The following is a 22,224-nucleotide window of genomic DNA, read 5'->3' on the forward strand; positions in this document are numbered from 1 at the left end:
ACAAGTGAAAACACGACAAAAAGCAGCTCAATAAAGTGCAATAACAAAACTTAAAAATAAGCCTCGAATTAGTAAACTATCCGCTACGTCGGAGACTCGAACCTGCGACCTAGAGATTAAGAGTCTCACACACTAACTACTGAAGAAAAAACTGAAGAAACACACAACTGAAGAAAAAAAACAATGACATAAAAAGCGTACACGGCTTTTGTACAATCATCGCAGAACATTCTTATCACAGTAATCATTGCGAAAAAAGCATACGGCCTTTTATGAAAAAAAAACAAAGCCGTTTTTTCCGGACAAGAATGGTATTTAAATTAAGCTTTAAGACACAAAAGCGAAGCTTCGCTTCGCAAACACAAGTGAAAACACGACAAAAAGCAGCTCAATAAAGTGCAATAACAAAACTTAAAAATAAGCCTCGAATTAGTAAACTATCCGCTACGTCGGAGACTCGAACCTGCGAGCTAGAGATTAAGAGTCTCACACACTAACTACTCAGCCACGGACGCTTAATGGGCAGCAAACACTAGCCAAAACTAAAGCAGAGAACAGATGCGATGCGGTGCAATTTCCTTTGCTAGTGAAAATTCGAAATAAGTGAACACTTTTAACGAACACTTTTATTTGCGAGTTAAATTAGAAAAAGGAAGGTTCGTCGTAATACAACAAGCCCTTACTAGTGTGAATACGTAACCAATACCTTTACAAAGATGCAAAACTACACTTCGCTAGCACAAGCAAAAAGTGACAAAAGAAAACTTTAAAATTCAAAAAAATACAAAATTAAGCAAAAGAGCTTTAAAACATAACCAACGGCCAGTTGGAAGAGTCAAGGAACGCACTTAAAAAGAAAAGAAACGGATTTGTCTTTTTTGACAAAATCTAGGCTTTCGAAATTCAAAGAAATTAAACAGATGATCTTACAGCTCTTTGAATTGCTGGTACAATTTATGATTGACATTTCTTTGATAGAATTAACTCTATTTGAGAAAATCGGACCGATAGGCATGTTTTTATTTCGTTGGGAAATCTGAAAATTAAATTCCATTTTAGAAACTAGCACTCGATTACATTTTTCGTGACATTTACACTTCTAAGGTTCAATAGTGGAGTTTGCCTTCCTTTGAACAAAGGGAAAAAATCAAAAACCACACGACCTAAATAAGTGATACATCACTTCTTTCCTTCACACTTATTGTGACAAAAGACAAAAACCTTCAAACAATTGATTTTTCTACCATTGTAAAGCTGTCCAAAAGACTTAGATGGTTCAGATTAGAAATCAGCTTACAGGTTGAATTCCAGCCAGCAGTTGTATACTGGCTTTCCGCATTCTTCGGTCCTCTTCGTCTGGATTATCTGAAGTGCCAGGGCCAATTGGAGGAATGACAATCCGAACACCACTGAGCGGATCTACATCTAAACATTTCGACCTGATATTGAAGGCATGGTAAACTCTCATGTTGAATCAGAAAATGAGACAAATTTCTGAGTCTTTAAGTCCAAAAATGAGATAGAAAATGACATTTATATCAGACAGTCGATCTATACTACTTCTGTGTATTCGCAAAAGATGACGGAAAATTTCACTAACGAATCAAAATTGAATGGCCTATGGCAAAATCAGGCATCACAAGTTTCGGAAAAGCTCGTACCATAAAAATTAGATGGAGCCAACTGATAAATATTAAAGCCCTTTTTGACATGTTCTGATACCAAAAAAAAACATTTTCAACGCAGAGCCGAAGCAGCACTTCTCAATTACAAGTAGAAAAAAGGCTAATAAAAGCTTCAGAATTGCAAAAAAAACAGAGGCCAAGCTGACCTTTGCACCACTTGCGATATAAATATGAACACAGAGGCGAAGCTGCGATTCACAAACACTTACGAGAACACGACCAAAAAGCAACTCTATCAAGTGACATAAAAAAAAGTAAAACACGCCTCAAATTTGCAAAAGCTCGAGGCTTCGCAAAAACTCCAGTTAGCAAAAATCTGCGATCTAGCAAATTTGAGTCTCACGCACTAACCATTCAGCCACAGAAGCTTAAAATCCCAAAAAAACTAGCCACCAATAACGCAGCTACATATGCTAATAAATTGCCAATTCCATGCAACAAAAGTAGCACAAAATACAAAAAGATACAATTTTGCATGTAATAAATCGGAAATCGAGATTTTATTATTGTTGTTGTTTGAAACAAATAGCTTTCTTCGGTTTACTTGATGAATTAAAAATGCATCAACTATGTAAACTTATAACTACTCGAATGTCAAAGCACATGTTATCAATAAGCTGTAACGGTGCAACAAATAGCCAATCATTTTGTATAGCCAATTCGATGAAGCAAATATTGTTGCTTTAAGACTTAGGTTGGAAAAAAAATAAAGTTCGTACTTAAACTCTTTGTTTTTGTTTCGCATGTGTAATGACTATGAAATAAAAAAAATTCAATAAATCGTTTTTGTCAATAAAAATAGCAACAAAAGACCTAAATATCCAGAACAAAATTAGTTGCACCATTAAAAACTCAACAAAGAGCTTGTGAATGCTAGCTACACAGAAGCCAAGTTGTCAAAAAAGTGCTTTCTGCGGAACTAAGCAGGGAAAAACAAGTAACGACGCATTAAGAGGCCACTAAGTCGATATTAATTAAGCAGAATTTTTTAAGCCGATAAAGACAAAAAAAAATGAAAAAGTAAAATTTTAACAAACCGAGCTGGTAAAATTACAACCAATGAGAAAAAAAATCGACCGGATTTTTAAAAAGCTAAGAACAACTTCATTGAAAATTGTTTTCAGCTTAAATGCAAGAAAAAAATTACATTGAAAAAATTAGAGTAAAAAAGATGAAAAACAAAAAAAAATTAAGATATATCTAATTAAATTCCTGGATTGTTGTAGAATGCAGTGCAAGTTTTTTGATAGTTCTCTGACATTGATTGTAATGTTGATTGTATGACTTTGTAGCATTTTCAGAAAGATTTGAATTCAATTTTAGCATATGAGTTTTTATAACGAACTTTCCTCAGAATTTGAATTTTTATTACGAACTTTTTATAACGAGTGGGTTCCCATAACGAGTTTTTTTGTGCAAATTTTGAGTCCATTATATCCACCCCCTACTGTATCTGAAAATATGTTTCAATTTCAAAGCCATTTTAGGGTAGGTAGGATTAACTGTTATAACTATCTTTGATGCTTCTGCTTTCTGTTCCAGATGGATGTTGATGTTGGATTATCATCACCAAACAAACGAGTTCATGATTATAGCGACGTTTTAACTAAAAACCCTCGGAAGATGGCACGTATTGAGAAGGTTCTGAAAGCACAAGGAGAATGCGAATATCGTCCGTTCTCTCTAGATGGCGAAGACTTCTTCACCAGAGAAGATCAGCCGTGCTGGAAACCGAAAGAGGATGGCCTTTTTTTGAAACTGCTAGGATTTATCTTCGGCATCCAAACACATTCAGATATGGGTGAACTTAAGACGTTATTTCGGGATGCTCTCATTAAGCCCCTGATGGAAGACGGGCGCTAACTGGGTTATAAGTCGATGTTGGACAATTCACTCCAAACTCCACTTCGAACATTTTCATCAAGGGGTTCAAAAATGAAGGCAACAGCGACGCTATTTTGATGTGCAGATGGCGATGGGCGCTCTAGAGATGCCATGCTTCACCTGTGCTGAGAATCTTCCACGTGAGATGCGGCCTCCTTTGCAACTTCAATTATACGTGATGAATGCTCGTAAGCACATTCCTCAGCGTACGCACGTTCTTAGGTGTTGGTGTTCGAAACATGACATGTATAACCCAGAAAATGAAAAAACTGAAACAATTCTGGTGTCCCGGCTTGTTCGAGGTTGGGTGGCGCGGACGCACCGCCGAAACGCTAGTTTTTGTTATACTATCGAAACATTTGATGTCAATCGAAACATTGCATCAGGCAACCAAAAATGGCATACTGATTCGAATAAATATGAGACTGTTATGTCATCGGTGTTGTTTATTGATGTCCGCATTGGTCCGATAGCCTATGAATCCGGCGATCGATCAAAAAACAATGATTTAGATTGGATAATCATTGATGTATCAGAACGATACCACTTTATCGTGGCGTCGTCGTCATTTACGGAGAAAAATATCCGTCTAGTACTCAAGAAAGAACTTGCAGTTCCAGGTTTCCAGTTTGTGAGAAGTGAACTTTATCATTTGCGGAACTTCTGCCGGCTGGGCGTTCTGAGATGAGCCTTTACACATTATGGTGAGCTTTAAACTTGAACATAAAAAACAAACCATTGAAACTTATCATGATTTTTAGAACAATTTTTTCTTCATCATTGCAGGGTACATTAAGTAAAGTTAATGCACTAATACATCATTGCAGGGTACATTAAGTAAAGTTAATGCACTAATACATGCAGTTTAATAGAATTATTGCACAGGAGCTTCAACGAAAAAAAACCGGGTCTAGTTGTTTAATAAAAAGTAAGGAACTCGACCTTAGAGGGAAAAACGGGTTCATTTGTTTCAAAAGAAGTCGAACAAGGTCAATGTATTGCGTTTAGTGTGCCTATATTTGACTTTGAGTGCATAGCACAGACAGTTGGTCCTTCTAGTGCTGCTAAACTTTTCTGACGCGGGTTTTGAATGTTTAGGTTGGAACACTTGGCCCTGAGGAACGTACGCATCGACTGTTGGGAGATATGGACCGACATGTTTCCTGCATTTCCTGAAATATGCGATTATCCTGCTGAGTCGCGCTTTTGGAAGTCAGAACGCCTTCTTTGGTTCGTACTGCCCCTTGAATATCCCTTGAACTTAAAATGCACACTTGAATACCTTAAGAATCCTTCGAATTTCATGAGTGATCCCTTGAAAACGACGTTTAATTGTTCACTTGATTCATCTGTTGAATTTTGCCATATTATGACTGTTAAATGTCAAGGTTTGTTTCTGATAGCAGTGACGGGTTGGATCTGATAGCAGTGGCGGTTTTAGGCGGGAGGGGCCTTGCGCAACTAAAAGGGACTTTCCATGCACAAAGCCCAATAAATTTCTAAAAAGGCCTCCGTTTTTTTTTACAACTTATTGCGCTTGCGGTGCTCAAAAACATTGTTTTCTTTCTGATCCATCTAAAAAGCCGCCCCGCCCCCTCCAAATATGCCTTTTTGTCAAAAAAAGTTATTTCTTGAAAATCCCTTGAATAATCCATTGGAAACACTTTGGAATTTGATAACCTTAAACCAGTATGAACCAGGAGGTATTCAAGGGGCAGTCCTGGTTTCAATGGATATTCAAAGGGCAGTACGAACCACAGGAAGAGATGAACCAAGACGAGAAGATGAACCAGGAGATAAAACCGTATCGTGTCATGCCTTATGCCATGGTGTGGTAGTTCGCAAGGATTTTACGCAACAATTAAGAATCTTGAGAAAGAAATTTCTGTTCAAACTGGTGAATCAGAGATTTGCGGAGTTTCGGATCAAGCTTTCTGTGCATCATAGTCTTCTGTCCCTGGCTTACTCCTCCCGCGCTAGCAAAATACTCGCTTCCAGGATACTTCTAGGGAAAATGGAGGATAAACCGTATCTGGAAAGCTCCAATTCTATTATGAGGGTTGGGTATATACAAAGCGGGTTGGGTTTATCTTTTGAAATGGAGCAAATTGCTTATATCACCAATGACTTACAAGATTGCCTGTTAAATGTCCTCGTTCATAACCAGGCCACGGTCGTAATTGAAAAATGCAAATCAATTTTCGCTGATCTAATTTGGAAACCATTCCGAAAGATGCGCACAATTCGAGTATTGAATGGCCGCCCTTCCAGGTACTCTGCGTTTCGCTGTGTAGAATGGGTGAATTGGTCTTTAATTTTACCGCCAACCCAGAAGGTTCATCGTCAACCTTTCAACAGCTGCTTCAGATCAACAACGATCGTTTCACTTATACGAACGATCAAAAAACTTTTATGATCGAAAACGACAGTATATATCCATAAAAACTACCAATAAAAGTTCTTCTAATTATTATGTTCTTCAAATTAGCTTCATTTTTTGTACGCGGTTTGATGAGAAAACTATACACACGCGTAAACATTTAGTAAATTGGGCATATTAGGCAACAGTCGTCTTCAAAAAAGAATATAAAACAAAGAATTGAAATAAAAAAAAAATCGAAAAATGTTAAGTTTTTTTGCAGTGTTTTTTGAATTTTTGAAACGTTTGATTCCAAAAAAGCGTTAAAAGAATCAAAGTAGACTACCGTTACCCAATTATAACTAAGTTTTTACGTTTTATATTAAGCTATTGTAAACTTTCAAGCAATAATAAGACTGCTCGCTCGCTTTATTCGCTCGAAAAAAGACGAAAAATAAAACAATTTCAAACCGGTTTTTTTTCGACACTGGGAAAACTTTTTCAAATCACGACTGTGGTTTAAATCACGACTGTAAGGGCTTTAATATGATATATCACTCAACCCAGTCCGATCATTATTTGTGGTACCTGTTTTTGCGTGGAAAACAAAAAGCAAAAAAAAACTAGAACGCACACGAATACAAAGTTCCTCCCCATTTCAATCGTCGGAACAAAAAGTCTTACTACTACACTACGCTCGGTAGTGCAAACAAGCAAAAAAAAGAAAAACTAAGCCAAGAAAAAAACCATAATTGCCGGAATCGAACTGCCAGCTGCGATCGAAAAAAAATGTGGATTCGTAATATAATGCTTCAGTCATTTGTTTAAATAAATGATCTTTTCTTTTTTGTTTTATATTTTGGCTTTTATCTTTGCTGCCGTCTTATTAATGAGCTGTGGCAATAATCATAACCGGCAAGCTGTGTGATTTGAAATTGGTCAAATTAGTCGACTAACTTTGAAAAACTGGAACTGTTTCGACAATCTTCGCCACATCTGGCTGGCTGGATATTGTGATGAGCCTGTCAACCATCCAATCAAATTTGTCTCCACTATTTGAGGGTCTTGGACTTGGATCTACAGAAGCTGCAGAGGGCTGTGGCTGAAGTGTGGCACTTGCATTAGAATGGATTGGCTCTAAAAAAATTATAGCATAGAGGCTCAGACAAACGAAAAAAAGGTCAAATTTTTTACTGGAGATTTTTCAAGTTTAAAGTTTCCAAGAACAACTTGTCATCGTAATATCTTTCAAATTCAAAAATCTTTCAAAATTGAAACCATCTTGATACAACTAACCCTATTTGAGAAAAGTGGATCAATGGGTAGTTTTTCATTCCGCTTATGATTCTGAGAACTATTACCCACACTTAAAACAGAAACTCAATCTCGTTTTTATGCAGCATTTGCACAATTTTTAAGGGATAGCGCAATTTTCCTTCTCTTTAACAAACGAATTTGAAGAGAACTTGAGTTTGAGTCAAAAGTCAAACCACGGTCAAATCACAAAAAATATATATACAAATTTTCCGGAGGAGCCTGGTCTTCTTCTAATCCACCCCCCCCCTCTTATTTCACCCCTGGGCAAAATAATAATGAACTTTTTGTTTCTACCTGTTGATCCCGGTTGGGTCACTACGTCTTCATCCATTGCAGAATCCATCCTAGCAATGGGAGCATGAGCATCTTCTGACAACGCCAACACATTAGTCATCGAGTTCGCTCCACTTCTGTTCTCCCCCGACGACAAGAACACGTCATCGTACTCGCTGGGGATCCCAGGTACACTGAGACGGTGGTTGACGTTGCTGTTCCCCATGTTTGGCTGCATTCCACTGGTATCTTGGTTGGCCTAAATACAATCTAAGTTGCAACAGATCTTGGTTGGCCTAAATACAATCTAAGTTGCTTAAGACCATCAATCCCCAACAAGCATTGAGATTAGGCTGAGATGTTCAGCTCATTATTCAATATGTTCAGTTTTTTATAGCCAACGTCCTTTGTAACTATGATCAAGAACTACATGCTGTTATCCGGCTGAAGGCAAGCACAGGAAATTGATCTCACGTAAATCGGTCTTCTCAAGTTGTTGTTTGCTCCAAAACCTTGCAGACTCATCGATTGTGGTAGACTACCTGCCACACCTCCGCCAGCTGATGTTCCAGCTCGTTCATTCTCGTCATGTTGCGAGAAGGACGGTTCGCGTGAACTGTCCAGCTCAGACCGCTTCTTCAGGCGCTTCGTCTTCGCTTCTGAACATCAGCATAATCATATTTTATCTATACATCCTTTTTGGCTTTGAGAGGCTATCAATAAAACGTTCTTTGCAAAAATATGAATGCGTAGCCCCCCTCAATTAGTGTACAGAGAGGCGATGGAAATGACAAAATCCAAGAAAAAGGTTTGAGAAAAAAAATAATTACAGAAAACAGTCACGAATACAAATCAAAAAGCATCAAATTTGTTCAAGTTTTTACCCAGCAATCAATATGCTGACAAAACATAAGTAGACGTCCATTGAGCCGAAAGCAAAGAAAATCCATAAAGAAATGTCAAAAAAACTGAGCAATTTAGTTTTCAAACTTTGATTTTGCAACTAACTACCTTAAATTACAAAATCAAAATCAATGATTTATTGCCCTTGAAGCCCAGAGCACTAAGCCTATAAAACATAACCTGAAACCATTTATGCCGACTAAAGATTTCAATCGAAAAAACAAAAAACGAAAATATACAAAGTCATGGCTAATAAATCTACAAATGGCAGGAGTGGATCAAAAACACTTGAATCTACAATAAAAACTGCCGGCAGCACAAAAAAACTCCACGATGACTAAGAGGACAAAACAGCAGACAAATGAAAGTCGACAACTAAATTTTTCCCGGAAAAAAATATCCAGTTCGGCCAATACTCATACTGCAGACCTTGGAGTGCAGAGGCAAGCGCGTTATTTCTCAGCCACATGGGAAGCAACTTATAAAGCAACTTCAATTTTCACAGATTTGTAAAAACATAGCCAACTGACAGTTAGAAAAGAGTTATGAACACAATGAAACAGGAAAAAACTGACGAACTTTTCATCTTTCAAAATTTTTGATAAAATAAACCAAACTTGAGAAAACTGGATCTAAGATAAATTTTAATTCCACTGGGAAATCTGAATATTAAAACTCACCTTCGAAACTAAAAGTCCATCATCTTTTTCAAGACCTTTGCAATTTTGAAGTTCGATAGTGGCGTTTGCCTTCTTTTTACAGAGGCGAAGCTTCGCTTCGCAAACACTAGCGAGTACACGAAAAAAGTAGCTCTATAAAGTGCAAAATAAAAAAAGTAGAAATATGCCTCGAATTCATAAAAACTAGCGTGTACCGCAACACCGGTGCATCGAATTTTGAAAATCTCATGAAAAACCGTTAATATTTGAAAAAAAAAATCTGCATCTTTCGAGTGTACTCTGACAGCACCGAGTTACTGGGTTGGTAACTTCAAATTTTGTTTAAAAAAATTTATTCAAATTTTTTTTAATTCGGATTTTTAAAAACCATAAAGTTTTTTATATCAAAGTTCTTTGAAAAAATTTAAAATTAAATAAGAAACATCAAATCTCGGAATCTAATACCAATTGGGCAGTCGCATTTTGGACGTTAGATTTGCAACTGCTGAGAGAGCTCTAACAGTAAACTACAGCGTTGGGAATTTCAAACTTTGAGAAACTTCAAAATTAAGTTTTCTAGAAAAAAACCTTTTTTGAAAAAACCAAAAAAAACGCCATATCTCGAAAAAAAAAACTTTGAGCAGCCACAATTGGAGGCATGATTCGCAACCCCTGAAAGTACTATGATAGACCCCAAATACAGGGTGTTAGGAACTTCAAAAAAAGAAGAAAAATAAATTCAAGTTTCTGAAAATTTTTTGGAGAAAATAAAAAAAACGTCCTATCAGGAAAACTACAATGACTTGAGCAACCACATTTGAAGGCAAGATTCGCAACCCCTGAGACCTTGAGCGTACTGTGACAGCCCCCAACTACAGGGTTGTGAAATTCAAATTTAGGAGAAAAAAATCACCCAAAACGTCAAATCTCGAAAACTACAAGGTTTTGAGCAATCATATTTGGAGCCAAAATTCACAATTCCTGGGAGTACGCTGACAGCAACCAAGTTCAGGTTGGGATTTTCAAATCTTTTGATTTTGTTTAAATCTAATTTTTATGAAAATTTAAAAATAAATCCAAAAAAAACGTCATATCTTGAAAACTACAGCGATTTGAGCAGTCATATTTGGAGGCAAGATTCGCAATCCTGAGAATTCCCTGTCAGCTCCCAACTACAGGGTTGAGACTATCACATGTTGTGAACTTTTGAAACGCAACTTTTCTGAATTTTTTTGAAAAAGTCCCCCAAAAATTGTCGCATCTCATAAACTAAAAGTATTTGGGTATTCATAATTGGAGGCAAAAACCGATACCCCAGAAGAAGCCTGACAGTACTCCACTAATGGGTTATTAAATTAAAACTTGGTGAAAAAACTGGAAAATCGCAAAAAAATCTTAACCATTGCAATATACGATATAGCTTAAATATGAAAAAATTCTTTCGTTGAACATGCAAAAATAATAAGTTGAAAATGCTTAAACATGGCGAGATAGTGATGCCCGCATTTAAATATATAATAGATTCAGCTATGTGTCGGAATCGATCCTCAGACCTAGATATTATGAAACTCTCACACTAACCACTCAGCCACGGACGCTCAATAAATCATAAACACTAGCCACAAATAAAGTAGAGAGAAGATAAGATGAAATTTCCATTGGTACAGATTGTGATTGTAGCATAAGTGAAATAAAGGAACACGTTTATTTGCGAGTTAGGTTAGAAAAATAGAAGGTTCGTACTAAAACAATAACGCTCGCAAGTGCGCTAGTTCAAACAATGAAAACTAACTGAACTTCAAAATAAAAGTCAAACCACGAGAAAACTTCTTCCGGTAAACAAAACAAAAAAATCGCCAAGACTTATAAAAGGGCTTCACTACGTTCATTACTTGTCTAGTTTATTTTTTCAAGTTCCAGATTACAAATACTAATAAAAAAATTGCTTTGATTATTTATATTAAAAGTCAGAATAAGCTAGTGAAGTTACTTGAGCACCGTTCGCTCAGTGCAAGCTGCTTGAATAACAATTTCCCACTGTAAAAACGAAACATCTATTTTTTTCAATTTGTCTCAAATTGCAGCAAAAAGCTTAAAACATGGGTTTGGTGTATATTTGAATGACAGTATATAGTTTGATTTTCAACTTATTATGATAACTTCATTTATTTGCAGCATTTAGCCAACTTACATGATGGATTCGACAATCTTTCATTTTCTGCATCAATAGAAAAAAAACACAAGAAAATACAGCCTCTTAAAAGAAACATTTATACGGACAGTTCCAATTGTAATCCTGATTAAGATTTTGGTGATACATACCGTCTTTGCTCTGCTGCAACTCCCTGTCTGTGTCAGCTTCGTATCCGGGGTCACCTCGATTAACACTACCATTGAAGATATTGGAGGAAAAGTGCAGCTTATCCCTGCCAATACAAAACTACTCAAGACAAGAGCAACCGATTTCTGTGCACAGGATGTTCCACCAACGTTTATTACAGATTTTTAAAAAACTTTTAAACAACACAAAAAACATTCTTACACACTGATCTTCAAAGCCTATTTTTCCGTTGATACTACAAATTTTTTCATAGCTTAAATAACTGCTCGAACATAGATTTGAAGCAAAAATTCCAAACTGTTTGTTCTTGACACTGGAAAACGTTGTAGAAATTTTAAATGTCGTTCGAATCACGACTGAAAGGGCTTTTATATGATACATCGCACAAAACATTTCGATGAGTATTTATTATCTGTTTTGCATAGGAAAAAATTTAGAAAAAAGACAACAAAACCAAAGACAACGCTCCTCCGTGGAACAACATTTAGACACAGAGACGAAGTTGCACTTCGCATACACAAGCAAAAACATGAGCAATAACGCTACTGGGAAAAACTGAATGAGTAAAACTTTGAGTCTACAAAGTTTCTTAAGTGACGCACGCCATTTATGAGTCTACATAATTGCTAAGTGACGGAAGCCAATTATGACGCATTAACAGTACAACTCAAGGCTCTTTTCCAGTTCCCCCCCCCCCCCCTTGTTAAATTACAAAACAGAGATGTTCAAAAATTGTTCACACGGCAATTTGCATGTTAGAAATGTTATGAAAATTTGTTCAGCTGTTCACGCTGACACGTTTTAATGCAGTTTATAACATTAAAAATTATTTTAAAAAGACTTTCACGTAATGAATTTCAGAAAAAATGAAAGGGGGGAACTGGAAAAGAGCCCAACTCAATTTGAAAAAAAAACTAACATACCTCAATTTATAGAGCGGACGCATTTTAATTAGTATATAAAAAAAGTTCATTAAAAACATCCGACCCTGCCCAGGTTCGAACCTTCTTATTTTGTTGCGAGTCTCCTACCCTACCTCTACGCTACAGAACCATAACACCTTGAAGCTAAAGTGCTATTTGTATTACAATAGTGAGTGTTAAAATCCTTAGCATTTGCTGTACAAAATCGCTGGTTATTGATCTTATGCATATACTACAAAAAAGGAGCACTTTCAAAACGAGCACTAATATTTGCGACTTAGGTTGGAAAAAAAGAGAGTTCGTAATATCACACAAGCTTTGCTTGTGTAAAAAAGAGGAAACAAAGCCGACAACACTTGAACAAAAAAACTTTGAGCCAAAAAAAAACATTCACAACAATAAACATTAAACACAGGCAAAGCTGCGCTTCGCAAACAATAGCGAGAAAACGACAAAAAGCAGTTCTTCGAAGTAAAGTAAGTAGAAATCAGCCTCGAAATAGTAAAACTTTTGCTACGTGTCAGATTCAAACCAGAGATGTCGAGATTTCGAGACTCACGTCCTTTCCTCTCGGCCACCGACGCTTAAAGCTCGTCAAGCAAAATCCTTTCTAGGGGAAATAAGCCCACAAAAATAAGACTACACTAAAATGCCCGAAAATTTTGAATTTGCTAAAAAACACAGGTCCCGACTGGAATCAAACTTCCAGGCTTTGTCGTCTCTAGCATAAGATTTACAGCAACTTCGAAGAAAGCTGAAACTTCGAAAAAAAGTCGTGCTATGGGAACTAAGCCCGCAAAAAATAGAGGCGAAGCTGCAACTTTAGAAACACGAGCGAGAAACAGCAAAGATGCGGCAGCTTTGAAAAGCACAATACCTCAATTTTGCACATCAAAATTCGTAATAAAATACACTAAATGTAACCACACTAACTATGCATTTAATAAAAAAGATTGGCTAAAACTAAACTGTGTATAAACTAGGAATTTCAAACACCTCGCGAAGTATATCCAGTTGGAAAATTTCAGAAATGAGATTTTAATCATTATACTGTTGTATGGAGATAACCGCTTTTTTCCTTTCAATTGATAAAAAAGGACCAACTGGGTTAAATCATAACTAATCAAATGTCAAAGCAAGTGTGAATATACTGCTAATGCAGCCTATCAATTCAAAAGCGCTACCAAACTTAGCACTTTTATTTGCGACTTAGGTTGGAAAAAAAATTGCATCGTACTATCGCACGCACTAAATTACGCTCGCGTAAAAAAACAGATAATCCGAAAAAAAAGCAGAAAAACTGTTGTTTGAACAAAACGGTCCCGGCAAGATTCGAACCACAAACTTTTACCGTATCAAACAGGCGCGTTACTTCTACGCCAGATTCTTTGGATGATAGATTGTATTTGAATTTATGAAGCAAGGAAAACCACTAAAATTTTCACTTGTTATTTCAGTTAGCAAAGTTGAAAACGGAGAAAAAGTCTTATACTCAGTTGCAACACCATTGCTAATGGTAAGGGTAAAAACATAGCCAACAGACGGTTAGACGTATAAAAGATTAAGAAAACCGAAAAATTCGACTGGATATCTTCAAATAAAAACATATATCGACAAAAACTAGCAAGGGCTGTGACTGACTTGTGGCACTTGAATGTGAATGGTGTCGCATAGATAATAACAAATGAGTTGGAAAAGTCAATGAACGCAAGTAAACAGAAAAAAATTAATGACATATTTTATGAAAAAACTTTTCGAAATTAAAGGAAAAAAAATAACCTTAAAGCTATTTGAATTTCTAGAACAATTCATGACTAACAATTTTTTGATAAAATCAACCTAATTTCAGAAAACTGGCTCAATAGTTAAATTTTTTATTTCGCTGAGAAATCTGAAAACTAAATTTCAATGTCGAAACTAGAAGTCGATCACGTTTTTGTGACCTTTACATTTTTGCTGTTCAACAAAGGAATTAACAAAAGAAATGAGCTGAATGGACAAAGAAATGAACACAAGTAAACAGAAAAAAATTAATGACTTAGTTTATGAAAAAACTTCTTTCGAATTTAAAGGAAAAAAGAAAACCTTAAAGCTATTTGAATTTCTAGAACAATTCATGACTAACAATTTTTTGATAAAATCAACCTAATTTCAGAAAACTGGCTCAATAGTTAAATTTATTATTTCGCTGAGAAATCTGAAAATTAAATTTCAATTTCGAAACTAGAAGTCGATCACGTTTTTGTGACCTTTACACTTTAGGTGTTCAACAAAGGAATTAACAAAAAAATGAACTGAATGGACAAAGAAACGAAAACCTAAACCGCTAAAAAGCTTAAGTGAGCCTGAACAAATTTCAAGACTTTTCCTGAAAAAAAATCATCACGACCAATAAAAGCGTCTGAACTTTGTTCATCGAATCTTAAACATCGCCTACAGGCTCAAAGAAACCTGCTCTTTTCCACTTTCCCTCACACACTTCAAATTTTCGATTTTTTTTTAATTGTCTTGTGTTTTTACGGCTGAATGTGTGATTTTACGATGAAAGGTATCAAGAACAAAGTTTTTTTTACAATAGTTAGTTTGTTCATCGTGTAAATTTTCGCTACATTTTGACAAAGTAAAGTTCGTTTTTCAAAACTGAAAGTCAAATGTGGGAGGAGGGGAAGTGGAAAATAGTCGAGACATCAAATGAACGGTCAATTTTTTACACTGAATCAGAAATATTTTATTTCTCGACTCTTATGGGGCTTTTGGAGAGCCTTTACTAGTGACAAAAACCAGACAAGGTTAAAACGGTAAGACATTTGTTCAAATTTGATCGTCCTCATACTTTTGTTCATTCGTTGAGTCACTCTGATCGATATTTTTTTCGGCGGAAAATTTAAAAAAAAAAACAATAATGAAACCTGAGTTTGGCTGATAGAGAATTCTGTCTGGTCAGACTTGATGGCTGGGATCCCCCTCCACTTTCTCCTCCTCCGTCCGCCTGACTTATATGACCATGGCCAGCTTCTAAGTTCGAAGTTTGCGAGATATTTCCCGAATACGTCTTAACTTTCGTCTTTTTCGCTTTTTCCACGCTACGCTCTTTCTTTTTCTCTCCGTTCTTGTCTTTGAACTTTTCTTTGAACCATTTCTTCAAGCTTTTCTAAAATACCATAAAAAATAATATTCTCCAGAAGTACATGGCTGGTTTAATCATCGGGAAAAACACAAGAAATTGCCAACTTTGAAAGCAAATCACCCAAATTGGATTGAAATTGGACAAAAATTCGCTTACAATTTTGCCGGAACTAAAGTGCACTATATTTTGCAAAACTAGAACCCAAACTTTGAGACCCCAATAGAGGGTCATTTTGGCCCCTTTTAATCAATCAAAAATAGCGCTTAAACTCAGGGGCGAATTTAGGGGGGAGGGGGGGGGGGGGGGGGAGGGGTCGGACGCCCCCTCCCCCCCCCCCCCCTCAGGGATTCGAACTCCTGCCGACCCAAAGGCAGGAGTTCGAATCCCTGATTTTTTGAAAATCCGTCCCCCCCTCGAGAAAATCCTAGATCCGCCCCTGCTTAAACTAACAAGTTTAAAAATAATTATACCATAGTGAACCTTTTAACCAGCCCGGCCAAATTTAAGAATGGGAACCTCATATTGAAACCAACCACAATTTTATTGTCATCTGACTGAACTGATGTCCTTGAGCCATTAAATCGGAATCCTGTCGTATTGTTAGATTCAGTCGTGCGCGGAGGCCTCGTGATCGAGTGGTGATTGACAGTTGCCGTCGACTGCACTCTTCGTATATCCGGGGGTTTTATGCTAGCACCAGTTTTCCTTACACTGGTCCCTTTACTGTCGGATACAGCAACAGGGTTACTGGTTCCGTCGTTTCCTATCGCCCGTTCTAACTTAGGATCATTGACTCGGTTGTGAACAGTAGGATCTGATTTGGCCCGAGAATGATTAACCACGATGCCTCGATTCTCGTTGCTAGATCCAGAATTGAATCTAGTATTCCCGCGTAATGTATTCAATTGAGAAGTCTAAAATTATGGGAACTTTATCAGTGACTCATTGAAGAAACATACCTCACTGCTAAGATCCATGCAGTTTCCATAGCACGCTATATCTTCATACAACACAAACTGGGAAAAGAGTATGTTGAGAATTAAGTCTCCTTTTCTGAAAGACCTCCGACAAAAACAAGTTTTAAACTCTGAGGCTGTTCCATTTCGGCCGAAGAGACCAGGTCGAATCATTTAGGACTATCGGTCAAATCGACAATGTGTAGTTGAGATGTGTTTATGCAATATGAATAGGCACTTAGCAAACTAAATGGTAAACAGTTATCACTTAAAACGCAAAAGGGAAAATTATAAAGTAAAAACCTGGTACTGTATAGTCAATAACCTTCATTATTTTTTACTCACCGCGACACTCAATGTGTCCTGAAGGAACTATAATTTAGCTAAGATTTTGTTCCCGCCCAATTTTGACTGCCTTCAGAAAACCTAAGGTGGTATCAAATTTAAACCTTTTTAGTCGTGGTTCGGATTCAATATTTTTAACGTATCACGAGAATATTTCCGTTTATCAGACTAAATGATACAAAATTTACTATTGACACTGAAGTATCAATTATATTCCAATTCAATTTTCACCTTATTTAAGCTATTTTTACTCTTAATCTGCAGCTTGGGACCTTGAAAAAAAATGTTTTTTATTTCAAAAACTTTAGTTTTCGATAAATTAATTTTTTCAAATTTTTTTGTTCGCGATATTCTGTGCCATTTGCCCAGCAAACGGCTATTGCCATTGTTTTTTTTGCTCCCAATGGGGAAGTAAGGTACAAAACTGCTGGAGTAGTATCTAATTAGTGTTCAAAGCATAAAAGTTCGTCAACTTAGATCTTCAAAACCAACAGGACTGCTCGTATCAGGGCGAAACCCTGAATGTTCCGACTGCCTTTTAAAGATTATGGAGCAGTAATAACATTTAAAAAAACTAAATGTAATAAACAACATGAAATTTTTTTTAATTTGAGATTTTTTTTGCAAAAATCATCCCCCACACGTCATATAGAGATATAGAGTACAAAAGAACAGATTTCTCTCCTTGTAACAAATCAATTATGGCCAATAAGCTTCTTTCAACCAATTTGGAACGATTTCTAGGACGTATTAAATCTCCGCTTACGCGTTAAGAGCTCGAAATATATCGCGCGTTAATTGTCCCAAATTGGCCAAAATGGCAATCTTCAAACCCCCATAACTTAACGAAAACTGCTCACAGGAGAAATATCTTTACAAATTTACGCTCAGGACAAGAATACTTTTTTGAATGGTACAAAAAATTTCCGTCAAAAATGGCTAGTTAAAAAGTCGAATTTTGTCTGAAGAAAAAAAACCCACCCCGAGCACAAATATTCCGTTACTTTCGTATCGAAAGTCTGATTCAAAACTCGGCATATAGTAAAAACAAAGCCATCATAGTTGGAAAAAGTCATATACGCAAGAAATAATGTTTAAGAATACTGAATTGTTTTTTTTTAAAACTTCAAACTTCAATTAAATTTAACATATGAAACTAGAAGTCGATCACGTTTTTCGTGACCTTAACACTTTTGCTGCTCAATAGTGGATTTTTATTCCTTTTAACAAAAAAATTGAATGGAAGATCTAAAGTCAAACCGCGATAAATCAAACTTCAAGACAAATTTTTAAATCAAATAGTAAGACAAAATTTAAGACATTTTCCTTAAAAAAATCACCACTTATATAAAAAAATTCACTACATTCATGGCACTTGAAAAATCAATCTAAACAGATTAGATTGTTTGGGAACTTAAATACCCGAGAACAAATTGTATTTTAAAATTAACGCAGAATGTACTTACATTGCCTGAAGTATCTGATGATTGCTTCGCATGCGCAATTATTTCTCTCGCTGGCCTTGACTTCAAATTATCCAGCTCTCGACTGAATTTGAGCAGTCTATCTCGCGCCTGCTTCACTGACTCTTCATCTACGCTTGTTTTTCTACTGGATGCTGGACTGGGCACTGAATCCGAAGTTTTATGCCTTTTTAACCGTTTTTTTCGAAGACTGGGTCGTGACGTCTGACGGAAAAACCGACTGCACAACTAAAAACAAACATAAAAATTTAGTCTAAGTAGATTGCGAACCATATTTAAAGTATTATAGATCTGGTATGATTGCTTCAATAATCCGTTTATCGCTAAATGCACTATCGGAAAAGAGAGAAACAGTAAATCGTGATACAAAATTCAATATGACAATATCAAAACAAAATTGATCATTCAAAACGATATCGGATCTTTATAAAAATCCCCTACCCTTTCAAGAAAGGGGGCAGATAATCAAGCAGATTAAGTTGGCCGATTTTTCGACCAATCAGAATGCAGCAAAATTACAACTCTTTATATCAGTTTACTTTTAACACCTCTTCTTACTAAGCTTGCAGAAGACAAATAGCAAATTTCTAGACGTAATCTATCCGTGCTTAAATTGCAAAAATTCCTTAAAAAAGCAGTTTTTCAGAAGTCATGATTTTTGCGGTAATATTGAAGATATCATTTAATTCCCTTTGACATAATATTTTTTTAAAATTAGCTTCTATTACTTATCAAACCCTTCCAAAAACTACTTCAACAATGAAATCAAAATAGTATAAGAAGGAAAGTCTATTCAAGCAGTCCGTAAAAGACTTCATTATTTTTCTAGGTTCAAAAATTTCAGATGGCAAATAGAGAAAAAACACCACTTGCAATACAACGATTGTAAGCTGAAAATGCAATGACACTCAAAAATTAACAAAAAACTCTATGTTAGACTATACAGTGCTGATTTAAATTATCCGGACAAAACGAACAAAACTTGAACTTTCAAACGCGTTTTTCTCAAATTCGGTTAAGATTAGACAAAAAGTGAAGAGATCAAAAGTTGCTTAGAATTTCACCAGAATTAATATGGTGCCATTTTTTCTCCGAAATTCTTAACAAACATTTTACCCCAAAAATGGGTCATTTTGGATTTTTTCAATTAATCAAGAATTACGCTGAAACTACTTGGTTAATTGATAAGAAAATTATATCACAGGAAGCCTCTTACGCAGTTCAACAAAGTTTAAGCAGGGTTAAATCTCCAAAAATTTGCGCAAATTGTTTAAAATTTGTTTTTAAACAGAGATTCTGGGTTTTATATAGTAAAAATCACATTTATTGACTATCAAGTGAAAATTTTTTCTCTTATACTGGTTTTTGGAGATTTAACCCTGCTGAAACTTTGTTGAACTGCGTAAGAGGCTTCCTGTGATATAATTTTCTTATCAATTAACCAAGTAGTTTCAGTGTAATTCTTGATTAATTGAAAAAAGCCAAAATGACCCATTTTTGGGGTAAAATGTGTGTTAAGAATTTCGGAGAAAAAATGGCACCATATTAATTCTGGTGATATTCTAAGCAACTTTTTTTCTCTTCACTTTTTGTCTAATCTTAACCCAATTTGAGAAAAACGCGTTTGAAGTTCAAGTTTTGTTCGTTTTGTCCGGATAATTTAAATCAGCACAGTAGACTTGAAGAAACTGGAGAAAAAAAATTCACGTTCTTGCAGTTTTTCAAAAGGTCCCAGTGGGGTTGACTTTGAGTATTCAAAATATGGTGCCATTATAAATCTCAGAAGTACTACCGGAACTTTGTAAAAAAAACATTAGGTCGATAAGACGACAGAATTAAAGCCGACAGCCAATAAGCAATTTTTTTGGAAAAAATTCATATTGGAAAAAACTGCATGTATCGCGCACATAGGATCAACGATAATTATACGAATAGCGCAAGTTGAATACATAATTCGGAAACTAAACGACAGATCTTAAGTCGACAACCATAAAGCCAAAAATCAGTAGAAAAATAATAACAAAACTCTAACTAAACATAGAATGGTTACAACATACAATCAGTAGAAGTAACAGTGATGTCTATTTGAAATTAAACTAAATTAGAATTTCATTTTTCTTTAAATTCAAAAAAAGACTAAATTACAAAAGAGGACCTTCCGTTTAGTTACGGTAAGTGCACAAGCTGGATAGGGCCATACCCGCGATATAAAAATGCATATATATCAGCAAAACTGTATGCAGGGTTCTTAAAATTAAATATTGCGAGTCCGCTCAAATGAAATGAAAACTTTAATTTGAATCGAGCAAGTTAAACTGAAAAAATAAATAAATAAATTGCACCAGCGAAATTCTATCCGACGCCAAAGTACAGCTTACATATGTCTATTGATTTCACCTTTCCGCGGAAAATCAAACAACCTGAATCTTCACCACAAATTTGATAATTTTTTTGATGCCAATATATATGGCCAAAAAAGTTGCTTTTGATTTCTTTTTTCTAAATTGTGAAAAATACCCGAAATTGGCAGTAAAACAGCTTTAAAAAAGACTTCACAAAATTTTAAATTGCTGAAGAAACATTCAAATAGTTCTGGAATAATTTAAATTGATGCCAAAAATTTCATATGATTTTCATGATCAATTTTATTAAAACTTTAATTTCTATTTTTTTTAAATAAACATCACTGCTAGTAGTATCAAGTAAATTAACTTAGAAGTTTAAAAAACTGAGCATGTCATTAGCATCATAAATGATTCAATTGATTTTACTAAACTAGTTGTTAACTTGAAAGAAAAATGTCTCACGCGTAAATATATCGGTCTCAGCAGTTTAACAAAACTGATACAATTTATTTTAAGAAACTCTCTCTCAAACTGATGAGAATTTGATTTCAAAGACCAACATCAATCTTCACTTACCTCAAGTGTCTCAATAGCAAAAGGATCGTCTTTGACAAAGTCGTCTGAGGATAACGGTGATTCCAAAATGGTATTGCTGACCGCCTGACGCACGCGTTCTGCATTCAATGGTTGTCCAAAACTTGACCCAGCAATAGGAGACGCCGCCATGGGGTTATCGCCGTCTCCGCTTGGACTGATTTCCAGAGTACTCGGTGGCTTCTTTGATTCTTCCTGCTCCATCTTCGAGTTCTGCTGAGATTTAATCCATTCTTTTGACGATTCGAGTTTACTGTTTTGATAACTAGAACAGGAACCTCGTACACTACCTCGTATACGTGAATAAGCCTAGCTCTGTACAGGAAAAAATCAATTACACGGAAAACCACCGGCTGAACTTTAAAGGTCTTAAAACTTTAAAAGAAGTATATGTCGGTCAGTGCAATCTCATGTTTTTTTACATCTTGAAAATCTGAAACACAACATTGTTTCAAACAAAAAAAGACTGATCAAAGGTTGGGCAAATCAATGTCATAAAAATGGAAGATGACTGTGAACTTACAATAAAGATTTTAAAAAATTAAGATACTGAGAAGCAAAGCGGAGCTTCACATCATCTGCAATAAAAAAAACAGGATGGGCGGTTGCAGTAAGCAAAACACAAAGTTCTGACCACAGCAAAAAAGCTATAAAAAATTATATTATTTTATTTGCAAAACCTTAGGATTTTTTTATTAGCTGCGTGTTGAAAAATAAGACATAAGCAAATTCGAAAGTAGAAGTAAGATAACGAATTCGACAACCTTTCTTCAAAAAAAAAGAAAAACGCACTGGAAAAAATTTTGATAAATACTTTTTATATTTTTTTTTTGCTAAAATTTAGTGGTTGAAAAAGAAAAACTTTTTTCAATTGTAAAATTTGCCTAAGAATTACACAGCGACGGAAAGTAGAGAAATTCCTTATTAATGACTTGTTCACGTCAGATACTTTAACTCGGTGTTTTTGCATTATCTCGACCTGGTGTCAACGAACGTGTTGAGGTGTCAACAAACGTGTTTCGACTTTGA

At 35.6% G+C, this 22,224-nt stretch overlaps 1 protein-coding gene across 1 annotated transcript in view; it reads right to left on the reverse strand.

Moving 5' to 3' along the window:
• The window catches only part of LOC134848013 (uncharacterized), a 35,291-nt gene extending 13,667 nt beyond the window's left edge, over positions 1 to 21,624 (reverse strand). The window contains exons 1-9 of the mRNA XM_063865344.1: positions 21,178 to 21,624; positions 18,239 to 18,484; positions 16,005 to 16,385; positions 15,254 to 15,495; positions 11,403 to 11,506; positions 7,993 to 8,177; positions 7,540 to 7,777; positions 6,886 to 7,065; positions 1,298 to 1,425 (exon numbers count right to left, since the gene is read on the reverse strand). Of these exons, the coding sequence (XP_063721414.1) occupies positions 1,298 to 1,425; positions 6,886 to 7,065; positions 7,540 to 7,777; positions 7,993 to 8,177; positions 11,403 to 11,506; positions 15,254 to 15,495; positions 16,005 to 16,385; positions 18,239 to 18,484; positions 21,178 to 21,399 (1,926 nt within the window). The 5' untranslated portion in view covers positions 21,400 to 21,624. The remainder of the gene's footprint in view (positions 1 to 1,297; positions 1,426 to 6,885; positions 7,066 to 7,539; positions 7,778 to 7,992; positions 8,178 to 11,402; positions 11,507 to 15,253; positions 15,496 to 16,004; positions 16,386 to 18,238; positions 18,485 to 21,177) is intronic.
• Between the last annotated feature and the right edge of the window lie 600 nt (positions 21,625 to 22,224).

This window comes from Symsagittifera roscoffensis, chromosome 6, assembly GCF_963678635.1.
Source record: "Symsagittifera roscoffensis chromosome 6, txSymRosc1.1, whole genome shotgun sequence".
NCBI lineage: Eukaryota > Metazoa > Xenacoelomorpha > Acoela > Convolutidae > Symsagittifera > Symsagittifera roscoffensis.